At 47.2% G+C, this 22,804-nt stretch overlaps 1 protein-coding gene across 1 annotated transcript; it reads left to right on the plus strand.

Annotated features, from left to right (window-relative positions):
* Positions 1-979: 979 nt before the first annotated feature.
* CCDC182 (coiled-coil domain containing 182) lies at positions 980-1,483 on the plus strand. The gene has a single exon (XM_067472240.1). It carries the CDS (start codon positions 980-982, stop codon positions 1,481-1,483), a length of 504 nt encoding a protein of 167 aa, XP_067328341.1.
* Positions 1,484-22,804: the final 21,321 nt, after the last annotated feature.

The following is a 22,804-nucleotide window of genomic DNA, read 5'->3' on the forward strand; positions in this document are numbered from 1 at the left end:
ACACCCCTCTATTCTGCTTTGGTTAGACCACATCTGGAATATTGTGTCCAATTCTGGGCACCACAATTCAAGAGAGATATTGACAAGCTGGAATGTGTCCAGAGGAGGGCGACTAAAATGATCAACGGTCTGGAGAACAAGCCCTAGAGGAGTGGCTTAGGGAACTGGGCATGTTTAGCCTGAAGAAGAGAAGGCTGAGAGGAGATATGATAGCCATGTATAAATATGTGAGAGGAAGCCACAGGGAGGAGGGAGCAAGCTTGTTTTCTGCTTCCTTGGAGACTAGGACGCGGAACAATGGCTTCAAACTACAAGAGAGGAGATTCCATCTGAACATGAGGAAGAACTTCCTGACTGTGAGAGCCGTTCAGCAGTGGAACTCTCTGCCCCGGAGTGTGGTGGAGGCTCCTTCTTTGGAAGCTTTTAAGCAGAGGCTGGATGGCCATTTGTCAGGGGTGATTTGAATGCAATATTCCTGCTTCTTGGCAGAATGGGGTTGGACTGGATGGCCCATGAGGTCTCTTCCAACTCTTTGATTCTATGATTCTATGAGTGTTTTCGTTTGCTGGAAGTGTACTTAAGAAGAGGCTACAAAGCCATCTGATTGGCCAACTATCTCTCAATATTTTTTTGCCAAAGAAATCCAATGAAATTAATGGGACCACCATCAGTTGGCAGGTGACTTCAAGGCATAAACATACAAACGCACGTAGAATGGAATTGATCAGAAATCTGGATCAGATGGTTTCCAAGGTTTCTTCCTTTCTAACTTCTCCTATGCAAATCAGTTTGCATGAACAGCTCTCCCATTGGCTAATTGAACACTGAGGTCATAATCTAACAGCTAAAATCCACTTGCCATATAATATTAAGCAAGAATAGAAGGTGGCTTCTGGGAGAATCATGGGAATTGTAGTTGCTGGGCAACTTTGTTCTTACTGTTCATGAACAGCTGTTGACATCCTTTTCACATCTTAGGATGGAAGCAGGAGAGAACGTTGTGCTTGTTAGGAAACAGATGTCAGTGCAGGCTCAAGAAGGCCCAACATCCATCCCTGCAGAGCCTTCATCTGGAAAAGCCATTTTGAATGGCCCCGAGCTAAGCATAGCCCCTCTTGTCTCTGCGCTGACTTCTGCTGTGTCCAGCCAACATGCTATGAACCTGGCAAAGCTACATCACGAACTGGAGGACATGGAGAAGGAAAGGAAACGCTTCCAGAAAGCTGTCACAGATGCTTTGCTCAATCTGGAAGGCACTCTGGGTACCTTGAGAGAGATAACGACTAAACTTGAAACCAGAACCTGGAAGGTCGAACAAAGAATGAGAGAAGAAGAGGATAGAGGCACCGCTCGGAGCAAAGTCCTTGCGTTCCTGTTGTCTAGAGAGAAGGAACTACGCAAAAAGTGCGCTGTTCTCGAAAAAATGTTTCTCAAGAAGAGTGCCTGGCTGGAGGGGAAGGTTCATAGATGGAAGAACGCTTAGCAAAACCCAGCTAGAGTGGACCTTCCAATTAAAACACAATAAATCCAAAGAGTGGCCTCAAAATTTAGGTCTTTGAAAAATTGGTTGGATCAGTGGTTCCCAACCTTTTTTGACAGGGACCACTTGACCAGGGATCACTTTGACCAGGGACCACTTGAGTAGGGACCACTTTGACCAGGGACCACTTTGACCAGAGACCACTTTGACCAGGGACCACTTTGATCAGGGACCACTTTGACCAGGGACCACATTGACCAGGAACCACATTGACTAGGAACCACTTTGACCAGGGACCACATTGACCAGGGACCACATTGACCAGGGACCATTAGGCTAGGGGCCACTAGTCCAGGGACCACTTTGACCAGGGGCCACTTTGACCAGGGGCCAATAGACCAGGGACCTATTTGATCAGGGACCACATTGACCTGGGACCACTAGGCCAGGGACCACTTTGACCAGGAGCCAAATTGACCAGGGACCATTTTGACCAGGGACCCCTTTGTCCAGGGACCACTAGGCCAGGGACCAATTTATTCAGGGACCACATTGACTAGGGACCACCAGGCCAGGGACCACTTTGACCAGTGGCCAAATTGACCAGGGAACACTAGGCCAGGAACCATTAGGCCAGGGACCAATTTGACCAGGGGCCACATTGCCCAGGGACCACATTGACCAGGACCCCCTTTGTCCAGAGACCACTAAGTCAGGGACCAATTTGACCAGGGACCACTAGGTCAGGGACCACATTGACCAGGGACCACTTTGACCAGGGACCACTTTGACCAGGGGCCACATTGACCAGGGACCACTAGGCCAGGGACCGATTTGATCAGGGACCACATTGACCAGGGACCACTAGTCCAGGGACCACTTTGACCAGGGACCACTTTGATCAGGGACCAATTTGACCAGGGACCACATTGACCAGGAACCACATTGACTAGGAACCACTTTGACCAGGGACCACATTGACCAGGGACCACATTGACCAGGGACCATTAGGCTAGGGGCCACTAGTCCAGGGACCACTTTGACCAGGGGCCACTTTGACCAGGGGCCAATAGACCAGGGACCTATTTGATCAGGGACCACATTGACCTGGGACCACTAGGCCAGGGACCACTTTGACCAGGAGCCAAATTGACCAGGGACCATTTTGACCAGGGACCCCTTTGTCCAGGGACCACTAGGCCAGGGACCAATTTAATCAGGGACCACATTGACTAGGGACCACCAGGCCAGGGACCACTTTGACCAGTGGCCAAATTGACCAGGGAACACTAGGCCAGGAACCATTAGGCCAGGGACCAATTTGACCAGGGGCCACATTGCCCAGGGACCACATTGACCAGGACCCCCTTTGTCCAGAGACCACTAAGTCAGGGACCAATTTGACCAGGGACCACTAGGTCAGGGACCACATTGACCAGGGACCACTTTGACCAGGGACCCCTTTGACCAGGGGCCACATTGACCAGGGACCACTAGGCCAGGGACCGATTTGATCAGGGACCACATTGACCAGGGACCACTAGTCCAGGGACCACTTTGACCAGGGGCCACATTGACCAGGGACCACTTTGACCAGGGACCACTAGGCCAGGGACCACATTGACCAGGGACCACTAGGCCAGGGACTACTTTGACCAGGGACCGCTCTCCAACGTTAGTTCCAAAAGGGTTACGAATCACTTTTTGGTCAACTTTAGATTCAGTTTGGTTACTTGGGGTGCTGATTCAGAAAATTGCATTTGATAGACTACATCAGCTCTGTTTTCTGATACAGAACATATGCCATCCATTAGTTGCCATCTGCTTGTCCACAGAAAACCATATTTAATAATCTAGAGCTGATGTGGTAGTAATAATCTTTCGTGGGTAGTCAGCCTCTCCTTTCCTGACATCCCCGTTGCCTTGGCACTTGGTTTTGCGAGACTGGTCGCTCTCGTTGCTGTGTGGTTTTGAGGTAACCGTGTAGTAACGGGGAGGCCGCAGACCATATTTTCGTTCTTGGGGACCTTATGGTCCACGGACCACAGGTTAGGAACCACTGGGTTGGATTGTCACAACTCATGGGTATTTTAGTGGTGTATTCCACCTTGGGCATTGAGTTGACCTCTTTGTCCTTTGCAGTCACTTCCAAATCTATGATTCTATGAAATGCTATGAACCTAAATGTAAAAGGGCAAAAGCTGCATCCCTTAATAGCAAACAGACTTAGCAGAGCTATAATGTGTTCCTAGGACACCAGGAGCCCCCAGTGGCGCAGTGGGTTAAAGCACTGAGCTGCTGAGCTTGTTGATCGAAAGGTCGCAGGTTCGATTCCGGGGAGCGGCGTGAGCTTCCGCTGTCAGCCCTAGCTTCTGCCAACCTAGCAGTTCGAAAACATTCAAATGTGAGTAGATCAATAGGTACCGCTCCGGTGGGAAGGTAACGGCGCTCCATGCAGTCATGCCGGCCACATGACCTTGGAGGTGTCTACGGACAACGCTGGCTCTTCAGCTTAGAAATGGAGATGAGTACCACACCCCAGAGTCAGACATGACTGGACTTAATGTCAGGGGACTACCTTTTCCTTTACCTAGGTCATTTTTATAAAGACAGAATATCTGGAGCTGAGCTTTTGTTTGGAATCAGAAGGATGGTTGCACCAGTTCTTGGCACTTCTTTCATGAAAGCCATGTTCCACACACACACACCCAGGCCTGTAGCGAGGGGGTGGTTTTAGGGGTTCAAACCCCCCCCCCCGAAATGTTTCAGATTTTTTTTAAAAAACTGGTTTACTCATGAATTTTAACTGGTTAACCAAATCCCCATGCTAAGTGTATGAGATGCAAAAAATTAAGAGTCCCTCCAGAGCTGTAAGCACTATCTCAAGCAAATATTGACAATTTATTCACACTGTCATTACTTGCAGCAATAGCAATGTAGTGAAGCAACCAAGTTGGGTGTGTGTGTGTTGAATGCTCTCATTAAGGAGGCCAGACTTGGTGGAGGTGGTTGACAGGGGTGGAGCTGCAGGCTATTGAAGGTTGCTCTGCCCCCTGCTGTGCGCTTTGCTTCTGCGTGAGCTAGGAGGCAGGTTTCAACCCCCCCCCCCAAATTTTCAACCCTCCCCGAAATCCCCCCCCCCCGAAATTGTCAACCCTCCCCGAATTTTTTTTCTGGCTACGGCCCTGCACACACCCTATGGGTTTTTTTTTTGTCATGTCAGGAGTGACTCCTGGTCTGAGAGAATTGGCCGTCTGCAAGGACGCCTGGATGATTTGATGTTTTTATCATCCTTGTGGGAGTCTTCTCTCATGTCCCCGCATGAGGAGCTGGAGCTGATAGAGCTGATAGAGGGAACTCATCCGCCTCTCCCCGGATTCGAACCTGTGACCTGTCGATCACAGGTCGCAGGGGCTCCTTACCCTTATCACAGGTCGCAGGGGCTCCTTACCCTTATTCCCATTGCCCCCTTGGCCAACCTAACATTTTGGAGCAGGTATGGAGGATCTCCAAAGACGCATTTACATTGCAATCTCTGCAAAAATTCAGCAGCGAATATAGGCCTGTAGCCCACCTGAAATGATTTTCTGTGTCTCTTGAAATGGCTGAGTTGTGTGACACATTCCCCCCCCCCCCCCAATACACGCTGCAAATATGCTGGGTGTCTGTGTTTTCAAAGATTTGGTCATTTCTCGCTTGCGTTTCCCTCCCACCCTTTTCTCCTAATCATTGATGTCATGGAAAATACTCTTTAGTTTGGAGCCGAGGTAAAAATAACCCAGTGTTGCTCATTTCTTCTCCCTGCTGCTCCCATTAGTGAGAAACAGAAGGATGAAAAATAATAAAAGTGTCAGCGATGATAAAATGAATAGTGAGTCCCACTCGCTACATTGCCCTCCCTTCTTTTTACCCCATGACACAGATTTCTCTGTGAGTTTCTTTCTGTGCTGGATTTGCCAGGGTCTCATTTTCCTCTTATATTTCTCTTCCTCGTTTTTACCCTTGGGAATGGTCCTGAATGCCACTGTCAATCTTCGGGATATTGATTTCATCTCACAAAGCGCGCCACAGAGTGAAGGAGGCCCACCCCACTGTCCTTCAGCTGGCGAAACGTTGGCTGATCTTGATGCTCGGGAAATCAGGGCCACACTTGCCCTTTGCATGAAGCAGCTGTCCTAGAAAGCATATTTTTGAGGGTCACAATTATTATTGTTTGTTTTGTTAAGGTCTTTCATTTCTGAAGGGAAGCTTAGGGAATTTTTTCTCTCCCTCCCATACTAAAGTATTGGGCGTAGACCAAGTTTGGGCAAACCCAGGCCCGAGGGTTGGATGTGGCTCCTTGGGCTCTTTTCTCAAGCCCTCCTCTCTCACCATCCTGTCCTTCCTTCTTTCTCTCTTTCCTTCCTTCCTCCTTCCATCCTTCCCTTCTGTCCCTTCCTCTTTCTCCTTTCCTCCCTCCTTCCCTTCCACCATTTCATCAGTCTTTTCTTCCCTCTTTCCTCCCTCTCTCCCTCCCTCTCTCCCCTTTGGTCTTTCCTTTCTTCTCCCTTCCTTCCCATCCGCCCTTCTTTCCTTCCATCCTTCTCTTCCTCCCTTCTATCTTTCCCTCCTTCTTCCCTTCTTTGCCTCCCTCTTTCTCCTTCCTTCCCTTCCACCCTTTCATCCTTCCTTCCTTCTCTGTGACGGCGCAAGTGGCGCTACCTATGTGTAGAACTGTTCGTTGCAAGATTTAAACTGTTGTAGCATGCTTAATCCTCCCCTTTTACCCTGCTTATGTATAGTTGTATGTATTGGTTACCTATAGCTGTCAATCAGTACTGTTTGGCTCCACCTCTTCCTGCAGGAGGGGAGTGCTTCCTTTCTTTTCATTCTGCCATCAGAGTTTCTACCAGATGGACGTGAGTAAGAGACTTGACTCTTAAAGACCCTGATTTAAATTACCTCTCAGCACCAGTTCTGAGGTTTTTTACCCTTGAGACTTGTGCTTCATGTTCAGACCAACCTGAACGACGTTGGAAGTCTCAAGCGCCTTCAAGCCGGTTCTTTTGGCACCAAAGGAAGATCCTGAGTCTTCAAACATAGGTCATCTGAACTGGGGTTGTGGTTTGCTCTGGCATTCACAGCCATTGAGGAAAGAGGAAACTTGGAAAGGCTTCTCAGCTTCAAACACCTTGGACCCAGGACTAACTGAGACTGTAACGTATATTTTCCTTCACCCCTCTGAAGTTTCCAGCTCATTGCTCTAAAGAAATAACTCTTTGTGATCAATAAAACTTATTTTGAGTTATTTACAGTGTTTTGGGTTTTGGGGAGTTCCGGTTTCCTATAGGAGGGCAAGAAGCAATCCCCTGGGAAAAGATGCCACGTCCATCCCTCCTTCATTAAGAATAATAGCCCACAGGCACGACAGCACATTCTCTCTCCTCCATCCCTCCTTCCTTCTCTTTCTCTTTCCTCCCTTTAATAATAATAATAATAATAAACAACCTTTATTTGTACCCCGCTACCATCTCCCGAAGGACTTGGTGCGGCTTACAAGAGGCCGAGCCCAAATACTTATTTCTTTTGTCTTTCCTTCCTTCTCCCTCCATTCTCTTCTGCCCGTCCTTCCATCCTTCTCTTCCTCCCTGCCTTCCCTCTCCTTCCGTCCTTCCTTCCCTCCCTTTTGTCTTCCCTTCCTTCTCCCCTCCATTCTCTTTCACCCTTCCATCTTTCTCCTCCTCCCTCCCTCCCTCCCTCCCTCCCTCCCTCCCTCCCTGCTTCCTTTCCTTTCCTTTCCTTTCCTTACCTTACCTTTTCCTTCCTTCCTTCCCTTTTGTCTTCCCTTCCTTCTCCCCTCCCTCCATTCCCTTTCACCCTTCCATCTTTCTCCTCCTCTCTCCCTCCCTTCCCTCTTTTCTTCCTCCTTCCCTGCTTCCCTTCCTTCCTTCCTTCCTTCCTTCCTCTTTCTCCCTCCCTCTCTCCCTTTTCCCTTCCACCTTTCATCCTTCTCTTCCTCCCTCCCTTCCCTTTTTTCCTTCCTCCGTTTCTCCTGGGGCTGTTTAGCTGTGAGAAGAGACAGTTGAGAGGGAACATGAGAACCATGTTTCAAGATTTCAAAGGTGGGGGTGGGTGACTTTCTGCTGCTCTAGACACCAGGGCACAAGGGAGCAATGGTTTCAAATGACAGGGAAAGATTAGGAAGAACTTCTTGGAGAATGCCATAGGCTACCTCAGAGTGTGGTGGAGTCTCTTGCTCTGGAGGCTTTTCTGCAGAGGCTGTCTATCTGAAGTGCTTTGATTGGGACAATTACAGCAATTTTTGGATGACACAGCCGGCCTGGGTCATGGGACGGAGACAGTCCTGGTTGCTTTTACAGATGAACTTTGTCGTCAGTCTGATAGCAGCGGATTGGCGCTTCTGGTACTTCTCGATCTTACCGCAGCGTTTGACACCGTTGACTACGATTTAATGATCCACCGTCTCGCCATGTCCGGAGTTCGCAGTCAGGCCCTCAATTGGTTCAATTCATTCCTCCGAAATCGGAGTCAGTGCGTGGAATATATGGACCAAGTCTCTGAAAGTTCCCCCCTCCTATGCGGGGTACCCCAAGGTGCAATTCTCTCCCCTCTTCTTTTCAACATCTACGTTAGACCCCTTGCCAGTTTGGCTCAGAGATTCGGCCTGGACTGCTATCAATATGCGGACGACACCCAGCTCCTGTTGCGCTTGGAGCCTGGAGTAACGTCAATACCTGACAATTTCACCTTATGCCTGGAGGCTTTGTCGAACTGGCTACGTGCTAGCAGACCGAAGGTGAATCCGGCGAAGACTGAGATCCTGTGGCATGGCCGCCCAATAGGTCCAACCCATCCGTTACCTACCTTTGATGGCGCTGCTCTATCTCCATCGCCTACTGTTAAGAGCCTAGGTGTCGTTTTGGATTCGCAGCTGACGATGGAGGCTCAGGTCGCTGCTGCCAGCAAACAGGCCTTTTTCCATCTACGACAAGCGAGGCAACTGGCACCTTACTGTTGGATGAGGCTCTGGCAACTGTCATCCATGCCACGGTCACATCTAGGCTAGACTATTGTAATGCCTTGTATGTTGGCCTTCCTATTTTTATGACCCGAAAGCTCCATATTGTCCAGGTTACTCACAAAAACACCCATGAAATGCCATATAACACCAGTGCTGCGGCATCTACACTGGTTCCCAATTGAGTATCGTGGTTTATATAAGATGCTGGTCCTGACCTTTAAAACTTTATATGGCCAGGGTCCATTGTGTCTTAGAGACCGTCTCTCCTTCTATCATCATCGGAGGTCGCCACGACCATCCCAACGCGATTTGCTCTATTTACCGGGTCCTAGGGAAGTGCACTTGGAAAGCACCAGACGCAGGGCCTTCTCTGTTTCTGCCCCTGCCTTATGGAACTCCCTGCCTCCCTATTTGAGAGCCATGCGTGACTCAGGGCATTTCATCCTAGCACTTAAGACCTGGCTTTTTACTAGAGCATTTGACCCATGTTAATTTTAATATTTGTATGTATGTGTTTTATCCTGTATAATTTCTGCTATGTAAATCGCCTGGAGCATCTCGGATGGAGGGCGATTAATAAGTAATTAAAGATGATGATGATGATGATGATGATGATTGTTCCTTCCTGCATGGCATGTGGTTGGACTGGATGGGCCTTGGGGGTCTCTTCCAGCTCTAGGATTCTATATCAGGAGTAGGCAAGAAGGGGTGAAAAGTCCTTGGAGCAACAGAGCAGATGCCAAAGGCATGACTTCGTGGCTTTGTGGTCCTTAATAGAATCATAGAATCAAAGAGTTGGAAGAGACCTCATGGGCCATCCAGTCCAACCCCCTGCCAAGAAGCAGGAATATTGCATTCAAATCACCCCTGACAGATGGCCATCCAGCCTATGTTTAAAAGCTTCCAAAGAAGGAGCCTCCACCACACTCCGGGGCAGAGAGTTCCACTGCTGAACGGCTCTCACAGTCAGGAAGTTCTTCCTCGTGTTCAGATGGAATCTCATTTCTTGTAGTTTGAAGCCATTGCTCCATTGCGTCCTAGTCTCCAGGGAAGCAGAAAACAAGCTTGCTCCCTCCTCCCTGTGGCTTCCTCTCACATATTTATACATGGCTATCATATCTCCTCTCAGCCTTCTCTTCTTCAGGCTAAACATGCCCAGTTCCCTAAGCCGCTCCTCATAGGGCTTGTTCTCCAGACCCTTGATCATTTTAGTCGCCCTCCTCTGGACACATTCCAGCTTGTCAATATCTCTCTTGAATTGTGGTGCCCAGAATTGGACACAATATTCCAGGTGTGGTCTAACCAAAGCGGAATAAGTTAAAGGATTGTTTACTAACTGGGTTATAGCAGGCAACGCTGTGTTATTACCGTGTACACCTTGGTTTTGTTTCACGTTCATGTCTGTGTTTAAGTTCTTTAGGAAAGTTTGTTCATGGAGTCATGTTTTGGAAGAAGTTCCCGTGTTATGGATTTATGCTTACATTTTAACTCCTGTTTTTCCATGTACCTTGTCTCTTTTGAAACAGATCTCTGATGTATGAACTATTGCCTTTTAATCGCATTTTTTCTTATTGCTTTTTTATCATTGCTTTTTGTATTGCCTTTTGCTTTTTTTATATTGGCTTTTTCTTCAATAAGCTGTTTTAGTTTATTGAAGAAATACTGGACTCTTGTGTGGTGCAAAGGTGAATTCAGGCCAGAGTGCAACCAGTAAGGTTCCACTGTTGTTATTACGACTCCGAGTTACAACAGCCTTATGAATGAGAGACGTCCACGTTCATCAACAGCTCTGCTCAGGTCTTGAAGACTCAGGGCCAGATGGTTGAGTCTATCCATTTGTAATGCAGCCTTTCTCGTTTCCTATTGACTTTCACTTTACCAAGTATTATTATTTTTTCTAGTCGGTCATGTATTCCACCTGATATGACCAAAGTAATTTAGTTTAGTCACCCTCTCTCCTAAGGAGAGTTCAGGGTCGATTTGCTCAAGAGCATGTTTCTTTGTCTTTCTTGCAGTCCATTGTGTCCATAGGACTCTCCTCTGGCACCATATTTTAGATGAGCTAATCTTCCTATCAGCTTTATTCACTGGTAAATACATTGATATGGACCACCCACACTTAATTATTCATTGATATATCTTTACATGTGCCGTCGCGTGCTGGGCTCCTATAAAAGACTATAAACAGGACTTAATTTCTGTGAGCCCAACGCGACGCCGGGGTTGCCTCAGAGAGAGGTTTTTGGGGATTTTCCTGAAAAGATGGGCTTCAAAGTCTTTAAAGATGCAACAAAATCTTTATTACTGAACAAATAACAAGGCTTCAACGATTGGATTCAAAGTTTTCTTAATAAACTGTTGGCTTTCTCGATCTTGCCCCCAAGGGCAGGCAACTGTTCCTTCACTGTTGGGGCCCCTACACCCGGTCCAATCTGCTTTATGGTTGCCGCGAAGGGCCCTTACTGAACAGAGACCTTTGCAGAACTTCCAAAACTAACAAAATGAAGTTCAACAGTGACAAATGCAAGATACTCCACTTTGGCAGAAAAAATGAAATGCAAAGATACAGAATGGGTGACGCCTGGCTCGAGAGCAGTACGTGTGAAAAAGATCTTGGAGTCCTCGTGGACAACAAGTTAAACATGAGCCAACAATGTGATGTGGCGGCAAAAAAAGCCAATGGGATTTTGGCCTGCATCAATAGGAGCATAGTGTCTAGATCTAAGGAAGTCATGCTACCCCTCTATTCTGCTTTGGTTAGACCACATCTGGAATATTGTGTCCAATTCTGGGCACCACAATTCAAGAGAGATATTGACAAGCTGGAATGTGTCCAGAGGAGGGCGACTCAAATGATCAAGGGTCTGGAGAACAAGCCCTATGAGGAGCGGCTTGGGGAGCTGGGCATGTTTAGCCTGAAGAAGAGAAGGCTGAGAGGAGATATGATAGCCATGTATAAATATGTGAGAGGAAGCCACAGGGAGGAGGGAGCAAGCTTGTTTTCTGCTTCCTTGGAGACTAGGACGCGGAACAATGGCTTCAAACTACAAGAGAGGAGATTCCATCTGAACATTAGGAAGAACTTCCTGACTGTGAGAGCCGTTCAGCAGTGGAACTCTCTGCCCCGGAGTGTGGTGGAGGCTCCTCCTTTAGAAGCTTTTAAGCAGAGGCTAGATGGCCATTTGTCAGGGGTGATTTGAATGCAATATTCCTGCTTCTTGGCAGGGGGTTGGACTGGATGGCCATGAGGTCTCTTCCAGCTCTTTGATTCTATGATTCTATTCCAGGAGGAGGAAGATGTTACCTTCCCAGTGATGGCTGGCTGAAGCGCTGTGGGACTGCATCCCTAGCAAGAGAGCTGAGAGGCTGTAAGTTCCTCAGCAAACTGTAAAGTCCCCAGCAAAAGCTATGGGGCTATTTCTTCCCAGCCAAGCTGTAAATCTGCCGTCGCGCCTGGGGGCTATTATTCTCAATAAAGGAGGGATGGACGAGGGATCTTTCCCCCAGGGGATTGCTTCTTGCCCTCCTATAGGAAACTGGAACTCCCAAAACGCTGTAAATAGCTCAAAATAAGTTTTATTTATCACAAAGTCATTTCTTCAAAGCAATGAGCTGGAAAACTTTAGAGGGGTGAAGGAAAACATACGTTACAGTCTCAATTAGTCCCGGGTCCAAGGGGGTTGAAGCTGAGAAGCCTCACCAAGTTTCCTCTTTCCTCAATGGCTGTGAATGCCAGAGCAAACCACAACCCCAGTTCAGATGGCCTATGTTTTGAAGATTCAGGATCTTCCTTTGGTGCCAAAAGAACCGCCTTGAAGGCGCCTGGGTCTCCTCAATAATTGTTCAGGACGATCTGGACATAAAGCATGAGTCCCAGGGGTAAAAAACCTCAGAACTGGTGCTAAGAGGTAACTTAAATCAAGGTCTTTTAGAATCAAGTCTCTTACTCACGTCCATCTGGCAGGACCTCTGATGGCAGAATGAAGAAGGAAAAGGAAGTTCTCCCCTCTTGCAGGAAGAGGTGGAGCCAAACAGTACTGATTGACAGCTACAAGCAACCAATCCATACAACTATTTATAAGCAGGGTAAAAAGGGGCAGGAGTAAGCATGATACAACAGTTTAAATCTTACAACTAACAGTTCTATACATAGGTGGCACCACTCGCGCTGTCACAGTAAATAATGAAGCCTTTTACAGGAGGTCCTGGTTTAAGTCCTGTAAGAAAGACTTATCTGTGTGGACTGACCTAAAATGGCTCCTATTCCCTCCCAAACCCCAAAAGGGGGCGGAACTAGGGAACCTAATGATAATTGACAGGTCATTGACCCAATGACTGCAAAGTAAGGAAAGCCATCTAACTGCAAATGCATAGAACTTTAAAGAACATGCAACACTCAACAAATAGCAAGATAAGCTGGAGCTCCTGGTACGGCCGTACCAGAACATTACATTTATTTATTTATTTATTTGTTTGTTTGTTTACCATATTTATATACTGCCCCTCTCAGCCCGGAGGCGACTCAAGATGGTTTACAGTTGGCAATCAATGCCCCACAACATAAAATACAGTCAAAAAATTATTTATTTATTTTATTTACAGCATCTATATACATTACGTATAATATAAATCATTTAAAAGCAATAAAACAATAAAAACCATAAAGTACAAGTCCTCAGCATCTCATCATTAAAATAATTTTCCATTGCATCGTCCAATTGTTCCATGAGTCTCAATTAATCAGTTATACTGCGTCTGCTCAAACAGCCAGGTTTTGACTCTCTTTCAAAATGTTTGGAGGGAGGGGAGCAATCTAATATCCCTAGGAAGGGCATTCCATAGCTGAGGGGCCACCGCTGAGAAGGCCCATCTCTCATTCCCGCCAATCGCATCTGCGAAGGAGGCGGGACAAAGAGCAGAGCCTCCCCAGACGATCTTAAGCACCTAGATCAGGGGTCCTCAAACTTTTTAAACAGAGGGCCAGGTCACAGTCCCTCAAACTGTTGGGGGGCCGGATTATAATTTGAAAAAAGCATGAATGAATTCCCATGCACACTGCACATATCTTATTTGTAGTGCAAAAAACCCCTTAAAAACAATACAATTACTAAAAATGAAGAACAATTTTAACAAATATAAACTTATTAGTATTTCAATGGGAAGTGTGGGCCTGCTTTTGGCTGATGAGATAGGATTGTTGTTGTTGTTGTGTGCTTTCAAGTAGTTTCAGACTTAGGTTGACCCTGAGTGAGGGCCGGGTAAATGAACTTGGAGGGCCGTATCCGGCACCTGGGCCTTCGTTTGATGACCCCTGGCCTAGATGGTTCATAGGGGAGGTGCGTTTGGACAGATAAACTGGGCCAGAACCGTTTCGGGCTTTATAGGCTAAAACCAGCACTTTGAATTGTGCCCGGTAGCAGACTGGCAGCCATTGGAGCTGGCACAATGGAGGAGTTCTGTCCTGGGCCCGGTCCTGTTCAACACCTTTATTAATAACTTAGATGAAGGGCTAGAAGGCAGGATCATCAAGTTTGCAGACGACACCAAATTGGGAGGGATAGCCAATAGTCCAGAGGACAGGAGCAGGATTCAAAACGATCTTGACAGATTAGAGAGATGAAGGGCCAAAACTAACAAAATGAAGTTCAACAGTGACAAATGCAAGATACTCCACTTTGGCAGGAAAAATGAAATGCAAAGATACAGAATGGGGGACGATGCCTGGCTCGAGAGCAGTACGTGTGAAAAAGATCTTGGAGTCCTCGTGGACAACAATGTGATGTGGCGGCAAAAAAAGCCAATGGGATTTTGGCCTGCATTAATAGGAGCATAGTGTCTAGGTCCAGGGAAGTAATGCTACCCCTCTATTCTGCTTTGATTAGACCACAACTTTTTGTGTCCAATTCTGGGCACCACAATTCAAGAGAGATATTGACAAGCTGGAATGTGTCCAGAGGAGAGCGACTAAAATGATTAAGGGTCTGGAGAACAAGCCCTATGAGGAGCGATTTAAGGAGCTAGGCATGTTTAGCCTGAAGAAGAGAAGGCTGAGAGGAGATATGATAGCCATGTATAGATATGTGAGAGGAAGCCACAGGGAGGAGGGAGCAAGCTTGTTTTCTGCTTCCTTGGAGACTGGGGCGCGGAACAATGGTTTCAAACTACAAGAGAGGAGATTCCATCTGAACATGAGGAAGAACTTCCTGACTGTGAGAGCCATTCAGCAATGGCACTCTCTGCCCCGGAGTGTGGTGGAGGCTCCTTCTTTGGAAGCTTTTAAACAGAGGGTGGATGGTCATCTGTCAGGGGTGATTTGAATGCAATATTCCTGCTTCTTGGCAGGGGGTTGGACTGGATGGCCCATGAGGTCTCTTCCAACTCTTTGATTCTAGGATTCTATGATTCTAGTTGTGTGCTCCCTGAGTGCCGCTCCTGATAACAACCTGGCTGCTGCCCGTTGGACCATTTGAAGCTTCCGAACAGTCTTCAAAGGCTGCCCAATGTCGAGCATGTTGCAGTAGTCTATACGGGATGTAACCAGAGCGTGGACTACCGTGGCCAAGTCAGACTTCCCAAGGTACGTGCGCAGCTGGCGCACACGTTTTAACTGTGCAAATGCTCCACTGGTCACCACCGAAACCTGGGGTTCCAGGCTCAGCGATGAGTCCAGGATCACACCCAAGCTGCGAACCTTCAGGGGGAGTGTAACTCCATCCAAACACAGCCTGTAACCCTAAGCCCCGTTGGTCTTTCGACTGACCAAGAGTACCTCTGTCTTGTCTTCAGGATCTTGTCCACTTCCTTCATAGATGGCTTTCCAAGTTTTTTTTCTGGCTTCTTGTTTGCCATCTCCATTCTGTCAAAGTATGGAAGGATTGGGTTGTTGTAGGTTTTCCCAGGCTATATGGCTATGTTCTGGAGGCAATTTTTCTCCTGACGTTTCGCCTGCATCTGTGGCAAGCATCCTCAGAGGTAGTGAGGTCTGTTGGAAGTAGGAAAAATGGGTTTATATATCTGTGGAATGACCAGGGTGAGACAAAGGACTTTTGTCTGCTGGGGCTAGGTGTGATGTTTCAGCTGATCACCTTGATTAGCATTCAATGGCTTGGAAGTGCCTGGGGAGAATCTTTTGTTGAGAGTGATTTTATGTGCCTGTTTGTTTCTCTTCTGTTGTTTTGCTGTTGTAATTTTAGAGTTTTTTAATACTGGTAGCCAGATTTTGTTCATTTTCATGGTTTCTTCCTTTCTGTTGAAATTGTCCACATGCTTGTGGATTTCAATGGCTTCTCTGTGTAGTCTGACATGGTGGTTGTGAGAGTGGTCCAGCACTTCTGTGTTCTCAAATAATATGCTGTGTCCAGGTTCATGAAAATAGTAAAATACCTAGCATTGCCATAACTTAAAACCTCAGCTGCACTACAATGCTAGAGATTTGGAGGCTGAAAAATTTTTATTGAGGGAAAAGACTTCTTCTTTGGAGAGGCAAAGCTCTTGTTTCGTTTCACCCTTGGACCCTATTTGGTTTCCTAACCACTCCCAACACACGTTGGCTTGCATGCGTGGGGAAGTTTAGTGTGTCTTTACTTTTGCTCAGTTCATGATTTTGAAATGTGGTCACTATTTGATAATTTATGGCGATTGGCTGTTTAATTTGTTCGTTTCCTGTTACTGTTTTGCACCAGCCAAATGGCCAGTTAGAATCGAGTACATTTCAAGGCCCGGTGGGCTTTTGAACTCTACTCTTTGACATCCACCTCCAGCACACAATCATCCCACCAGTCACCGTGCCCTTCGTCTTCTTTCTGTGACTCGGTTCTCACGGGATCTTTAAATAGAGCATCATGTGCTGGAAGTCCCAGGGAAACATTATCAGCTATAGGTTCTGACAGCTGCTCCAGTCGCCTGCAGAAAAGCCTGTATCACTCTCTGTCTCTCTCTTTCACAGACACATATATAATGCCCATGTGTCCACTTGCTCATTCATCCCTGAGTAATGTCCAGTTCCTTTTTATAGAACAAAAAAAGAGAGAAAGATATTAAATTTTGAGGCACTTATTTGCCTGAGTCAAGCAGGACAAGAAAGTAAAGGAACGGGTCAGTTCTCCAACATCTGGGCAGGTGTTGCTGTTAAGGTACCATTGATATCGAGCAACGGCATCAGCATCATATCAGCCCAACCTCTATTAATGATGTCTTGGGATCTTCCTTTACATAGTCACTCCATCTGCATTCTCTAATCTCAGCACGCTAGGAAAAGGTTAAAAGAGCCTCATGCAATGGATCGTAGAATAAGTGAGTACCTTTTAGGTTCATTTTGACTTCACTTCACTTAGGCGATCCCTCGTAGTCCGAGGACAGGGCCGGCTCAACTCATTACGCAAAGTAGATCAGGGGTTCTCAAACCTTTTAAACAGAGGGCCAGGTCACAATATAGTTGATTTTGCCTAGGGGCGCTCTTGAGGCGATCTTGGGGGTCAGAGCACGGTCCAGAGTGACTCCCAGGTACTTGGGTGTGCTGCAATGCTCCAGTGGGATTCCTTCCCAGGTAATCCTCAGAGCTCGGCATGCTTGTCTGTTCTTAAGATGAAAAGCACATGCCTGCGTTTTAGATCGATGAGGAATCAGTTGGTTTTCCCTGTAAAAGGCAGTAAGAGCACGTAGAGCTTCGAAGAGCTTCTGTTCGACCATCTCAAAGCTCCTTGCTTGAGTGATGATGGCACAATCATCAGCATAGATGAAACTCTCTGTCCTTTCTGGCAATGGCTGGTCATTTGTGTAAATGTTGAACATTGATGGAGCACGCACACTCCCCTGAGGCAGGCCGTTCTTCTGTTTCCGCCATCTGCTTCTCTGGCCCTGGAACTCAACAAAAAAGCTCCTGTTTGTAGCAGATTTCCAATGAGGCGGGTGAGGTGGTAATCCTTTGATATTATACATTTTTCTCAGAAGGAGGTGGTGGTTCACAGTATCATAAGCCGCTGACAGGTCTATGAAGACAGCTCCTGTGATCTGCTGCCTTTCTATGTGCTGTGTCAGGTTCAGCACTTGCGATGTGCAGTTTTTGCCTTTCCTGAAGCCAGCTTGCTGTGGAATCAGACATGGGTCTATTTTTTCCATAATTCTATGCAAAATAAATATCTCTAGAATTTTGTAAAGATGGCATAACAAGAAGATTGGTCTATAGCTTTTTGTATCATTACAGTTTTTGCCTGGTTTCTCGACAGGTATCTCATTGCCACAATCTGCCCACTCCATGGAGGTTCTGTTCAGGACTCTTGTATGAAGGTGGTCGCAGAGGAAATATCTTTAAACAGCTGGCTGCTGCAGTCAAGTGGCACCTACATCTGCTTGCCCGAACATCTACGCAAGCAAGTTGGCACAGGCACATTTATAAGAAAAGAAAAGCACTGCCATTATTACTAAAGCTCCCTTTCTTTGGTCAACTCTCAGCAGCCTTAGCTCACCACAGGCGACCAAACGAACGAGCGCAGTCGTTCGTATTTTCAGTTTCAAGCAAACCATCTTTTGCTGGCTTTAATGTCTTCTTTCCGTATGTAATGCATGTATGCTAAACATACCATATTAAGGCTCCTGTCAGGCTGATCAATATTTAATGTGGAATTTGCAAAGATTGACTCGGGGATGCATTTAAAATGGGAGCATTAGCCGCAGGTGGCAATTTCTGAGACACAGCCGAAGCCGTTTGATTATTTAGTGAGCTGGCATTTTGTAAATTTGAAATCATATGCAGGGCTATGGGGCCTTCCGCAATGGGCAAAATCTCCTAAATATGTTGACTCTTTGGGTGTTCGCGTGTTGTTTATTTGTTCTGGTATTAAGCAGAGATGGGTGATTAATTATTTATCTGCCACATACAATTAGCCTGCCTGATCTCTCAAAAATAAAAAAGCTAGCTGTCAGGCATGGAAGTGTCAGTGTTAGGTAAGGAGGTGGAACGCAGTTTTGCGGGGGGAAAGAGCTGTAAAATGAATCTAGATCTGTCAGCAAGCAAAGTACAAATAGCCCCTCAAAATGGGTGGAATAAGTGGATGCAGAGGTGGGAAACACAGCAAAACAAAAGGAGCCAGTTTGCAAGAATACATGGTTCTTCAGACCAGTCTGGAAGAGACCATCACTTGCATGGATGCTTGGGTTGACTGTCTTAACCAACTTAACCAAGCATCATCGTTGCCTTCTCTAACAAGACATGCTCACATAAGATTTCAAAGTAATCTGAAGGCTTGGTCCAGAGGCGGCCCTAGGTAATTTTCAACGGTAAGCAAACAGTATTTTGCCCCCCCCCCCCAAACCAATCATTGATATATATTTTCTGTTTGTCGTGGGAGTTCTGTGTGCCATATTTGGTTCAATTCCATCATTGGTGGAGTTCAGAATGCTCTTTGATTGTAGGTGAACTATACATCCCAATAACTACACTTGCCGCACTTGCTCCCTTGCCTGGCCCCAGCGTGCGCAGCAAAAGTCACCTCTCCTCCTGACTTTCTCCTCAACCATTGGGACCGAGAGAGAGAGAGAGAGAGAGAGAGAGAGGTAGAGATGCCCACTTTTCCTGAAGATAGGCGCAAAAACAAAGGAGGGAGCGGAGGTGGGAGATACATCCAGCCAGAGGGGCTCTCTCTCTCTCTCTCTTGGTCCCAATGGCTGAAGAGAAAGTCAGGAGAAGAGGAGACTTTTGCTGCGCACGCTGGGGTCTTCAGACACGCCTCCGGACCCAAAGCGGGCCAGGCATGGCAGCTCCGCCCCTTGGCCAACCCGCAGATTGGGGAGAATAGAGGAGGCGGGTGGATCGCCGGGGATCAGGAAAGGGAGCCGGTCATGGGGAAGGGATTGAATGCGAAGAACGATTGAGCGCTGGCTCTGCTCGTGCACCCGGTGGCTGGGTGGAGCAGGAACAAGAGGGGATAGGTGAGGCTCAAGGGCCCGGCCCCTTTGGGAAGAGGATCGCCCGGCAGCAAGGCAAGAAAGCTGAGGCTCCCCACGGATTGCTAGGGCTGTTGTGAGCTGAGGGGGCGCTCCTCAAGTGGCGGCCGAGGGGCATTTACAGAGGTGCCTCTGCGCCCCTGGCAAAAAAAAGTGTTCTGCGACCGCTTACTTTGCGTAATGGATGAGCCGCCCCTGGCTTGGTCCTTTATTTATAACCAACTTCGTCCATATTTGATAGTACTATGGGAGACATACTTGGATTTATAGCAGGCATGGGTAAACTTTGGCCCTCCAGGTGTTTTGGACGTCAACTCCCACAATTCCTAACAGCCGGTAGGCTGTTAGGGATTGCGGTAGTTGACGTCCAAAACACCTGGAGGGCCAAAGTTTACCCATGCCTGATCTATAATGTCTGCCACTGGTAGATTAATACCATGGATATGGATTCCGCAGTTCCAGAGGTCTTACTGTATTTTGCTTGCAGATTGTCTAATTTGACTTAATCACATTAGCTACTATATTTATCTCTCTAATTACTACTACTAGCCTTGCTCTGGTTACTACTACTAGGACCACCATCATTCTCTTCTTCTATTACTCCGCATAGAACCTTTCCACAGTTACGAAACACTCCCCTCATAGGTTGCTTTGGGTTTTTATCCAATTCTAAAAGACTCTGTCGTGAATGTAGGCCAAATGCAGCCGGGGGAATAGCTGTGTGACATACACCCCAGAGTCCCAGTTTACATTCTATCTGGTGCCCATTCATCTTGATTTCCGCCATCCGCATCTTCAACCTGACGGCTTGATTATCTGCCAAAGATCCAAGAAAGCTGCTGGATTAGGAGCAGTTTGTCATCCTGCTACCACTGCAGTGTGCGCTTTTGAAAAATGTCCTTTTCACTTTTGTGAAATGGTTCAACACTTTTATCCAGAAGAGCCCCACATCAAGCACTAGGAGTCCGGCGCTGTGTACTTACACATATGTGCTACAATTCTGTGTTCAGAAGAGGTTGAGTTGAGAATTCATCTTTCTAGCATACAGCTTTTTGACTTGCATTTCCCAGAGAATGAACATTGCTACCTCTCATATGTATACAGGCTTTCCACGCAAGCTGAGCCTTGAGTATATGTTCTGCACGCTTTTATGTGCATCTGTTCTGCTACAGCCGCACCAGGAGCTCCATCTTATCTTGCTGTTTGTTGATTACTGCATGTATTTTAAAGTTCTATGCCTTTGCAGTTAGATGGCTTTCCTTAGTTTGCATTTATTGGATCTATGACCTGTCAATTATCGTTAGGTTCCCTGGTCCCGCCCCCTTTTGAGTTTTGGAGGGAATAGGAGCCATTTTGGGTCAGTTCACACAGAGAAGCCTTTCATACAGGCAGAGGCGGCCCTAGGTAATTTTCAAATGTAAGCAAACAGTATTTTGCCCCCCCCCCAAACCAATCATTGATATATATTTTCTGTTCGTCGTGGGAGTTCTGTGTGCTATATTTGGTTCAATGCCATCATTGGTGGAGTTCAGAATGCTCTTTGATTGTAGGTGAACTATACATCCCAGTAACTACACTTGCCGCACTTGCTCCCTTGCCTGGCCCGCTTTGGGTCCGGAGGCGTGCCTGAAGACCCCGGTGTGTGCACCAAAAGTCACCTCTTCTCCTGACTTTCTCCTCAGCCATTGGGACCAAGAGAGAGAGAGAGAGAGAGAGAGAGAGAGGTGGAGATGCCCACCTTTCCTGAAAAAACAAAGGAGGGAGCGGAGGTGGGAGATACCTCCAGCTGGAGGGGCTCTGTGCACACGCAGGGGTCTTCAGACACGCCTCTGGACCCGAAGCGGGCCAGACGTGGCGGCTCCGCCCCTTGGCCCACCCGTGGATTGGGGAGAGGAGAGGAGGCGGGTGGAGCGCCGGGGGATTGGGAAAGGGAGCCGGTCATGGGGAAGGGATCGAACGATTGAGCGCCGGCTCTGCTCGCGCACCCGGTGGCTGGGTGGAGTAGAAGAGGGGCTAGGCGAGGCTCAAGGGCCCGGCCCCTTTGGGAAGAGGATCACCCGGCAGTGAGGCAAGAAAGCCGAGGCTCCCCCCGGACTGCTAGGGCTGTTGTGAGCTGAGGGGGTGCTCCTCAAGTGGCGGTCGAGGGGCATTTACAGAGGCGCCTTTGCGCCCCTGGCAAAAAAAAGTGTTCTGCGACTGCTTACTTCGCATAATGGACAAGCCGCCCCTGCATACAGGACATGAAACCAGGAGCTCCTGTAGAAAGCTTCGTCTTCTACAGCTTGGCCGGGACATACAGCCTTACAGCTTGGCCACGGAGAAAAGGCCCCATAGCTTGGCTGGGGATATACAGCCTCATAGCTTGGCCAGAGAGATGCAGTCTCAGCACAGCTCTCTTGCTGAGGATTTTACAGCCTTACAGCTCCTTTGCTGAGGGAATCCGGTCCCACAGCACTTCAGCCAGCCATCACAGAAACCTGAACACCTTCTTTTCCCCTGGAAGTCTACAAAGCTCTGCTTAGTAAGGGTCACTCGTGGCAGCCAGAAGCAGTTGGTACCGGGTGTAGGGGCTCCACGTCAACAGAGGCAAAGACAGACTGCCCAGATAAGAGGTTAAGGATTTCCCCATTAGTTAAAATACAGTTATGAAGATAGTGCCTGTCCCCTGTGGACAAGATTGAGAGAGCCAATAGACTATTAAGAAAGCCTTGAAGTACCTGTTAGATTTCAATAATAAAGACTCTGTTTAAGGAAATCCAAAGACCTTTAATCTGAGACAGCCCCGGCATCCCGTTGGGCACACAGAATTTATGTCCTGTCTTATGTACAGGCCCAGCGTGCGACAGCACAGCATCCATATGTATACAACATGTACATGAGCAGGAGAAGAAGATGTATGACCTCAGGGACAAAGTTTATGTGCCAAATATATCACTTGATATATATTTATTATATAGGCCCTTGGATGGTAGAAGGTGCCCCAGGTTTATCTACCTGGCGTTGCCTGGGTGTCGGAGGGGCCACTGTCTCCGGCTTTTCCTTCTATATTTATTTATTTACTTACTTAGGGCTTTTATATCCCGTCCTTTCTCAACCTCCGCAGAGGTACTCAGGACGGCTAACTAAGTGGCAACCCATGGCGTCCACATCAAAACATAAATATACAATTAACAGCAATGTAATAATAACAACAATATAAAACAGTATAAACAGTATAAAGCCGTATAAACAATATAAAAACAATATAAAAACAGACAACAAATAGTCAGTGGTCACTGATTTAAATCATTATCCAAGGGCAGTCCACCAGTTCTAAATAAGTCAACACGTCAGTAGGTCACCCTATTCTCAATCTACTGATT

The sequence above is a fragment of the Anolis sagrei genome, chromosome 11 (genome assembly GCF_037176765.1).
Source record: "Anolis sagrei isolate rAnoSag1 chromosome 11, rAnoSag1.mat, whole genome shotgun sequence".
NCBI lineage: Eukaryota > Metazoa > Chordata > Lepidosauria > Squamata > Dactyloidae > Anolis > Anolis sagrei.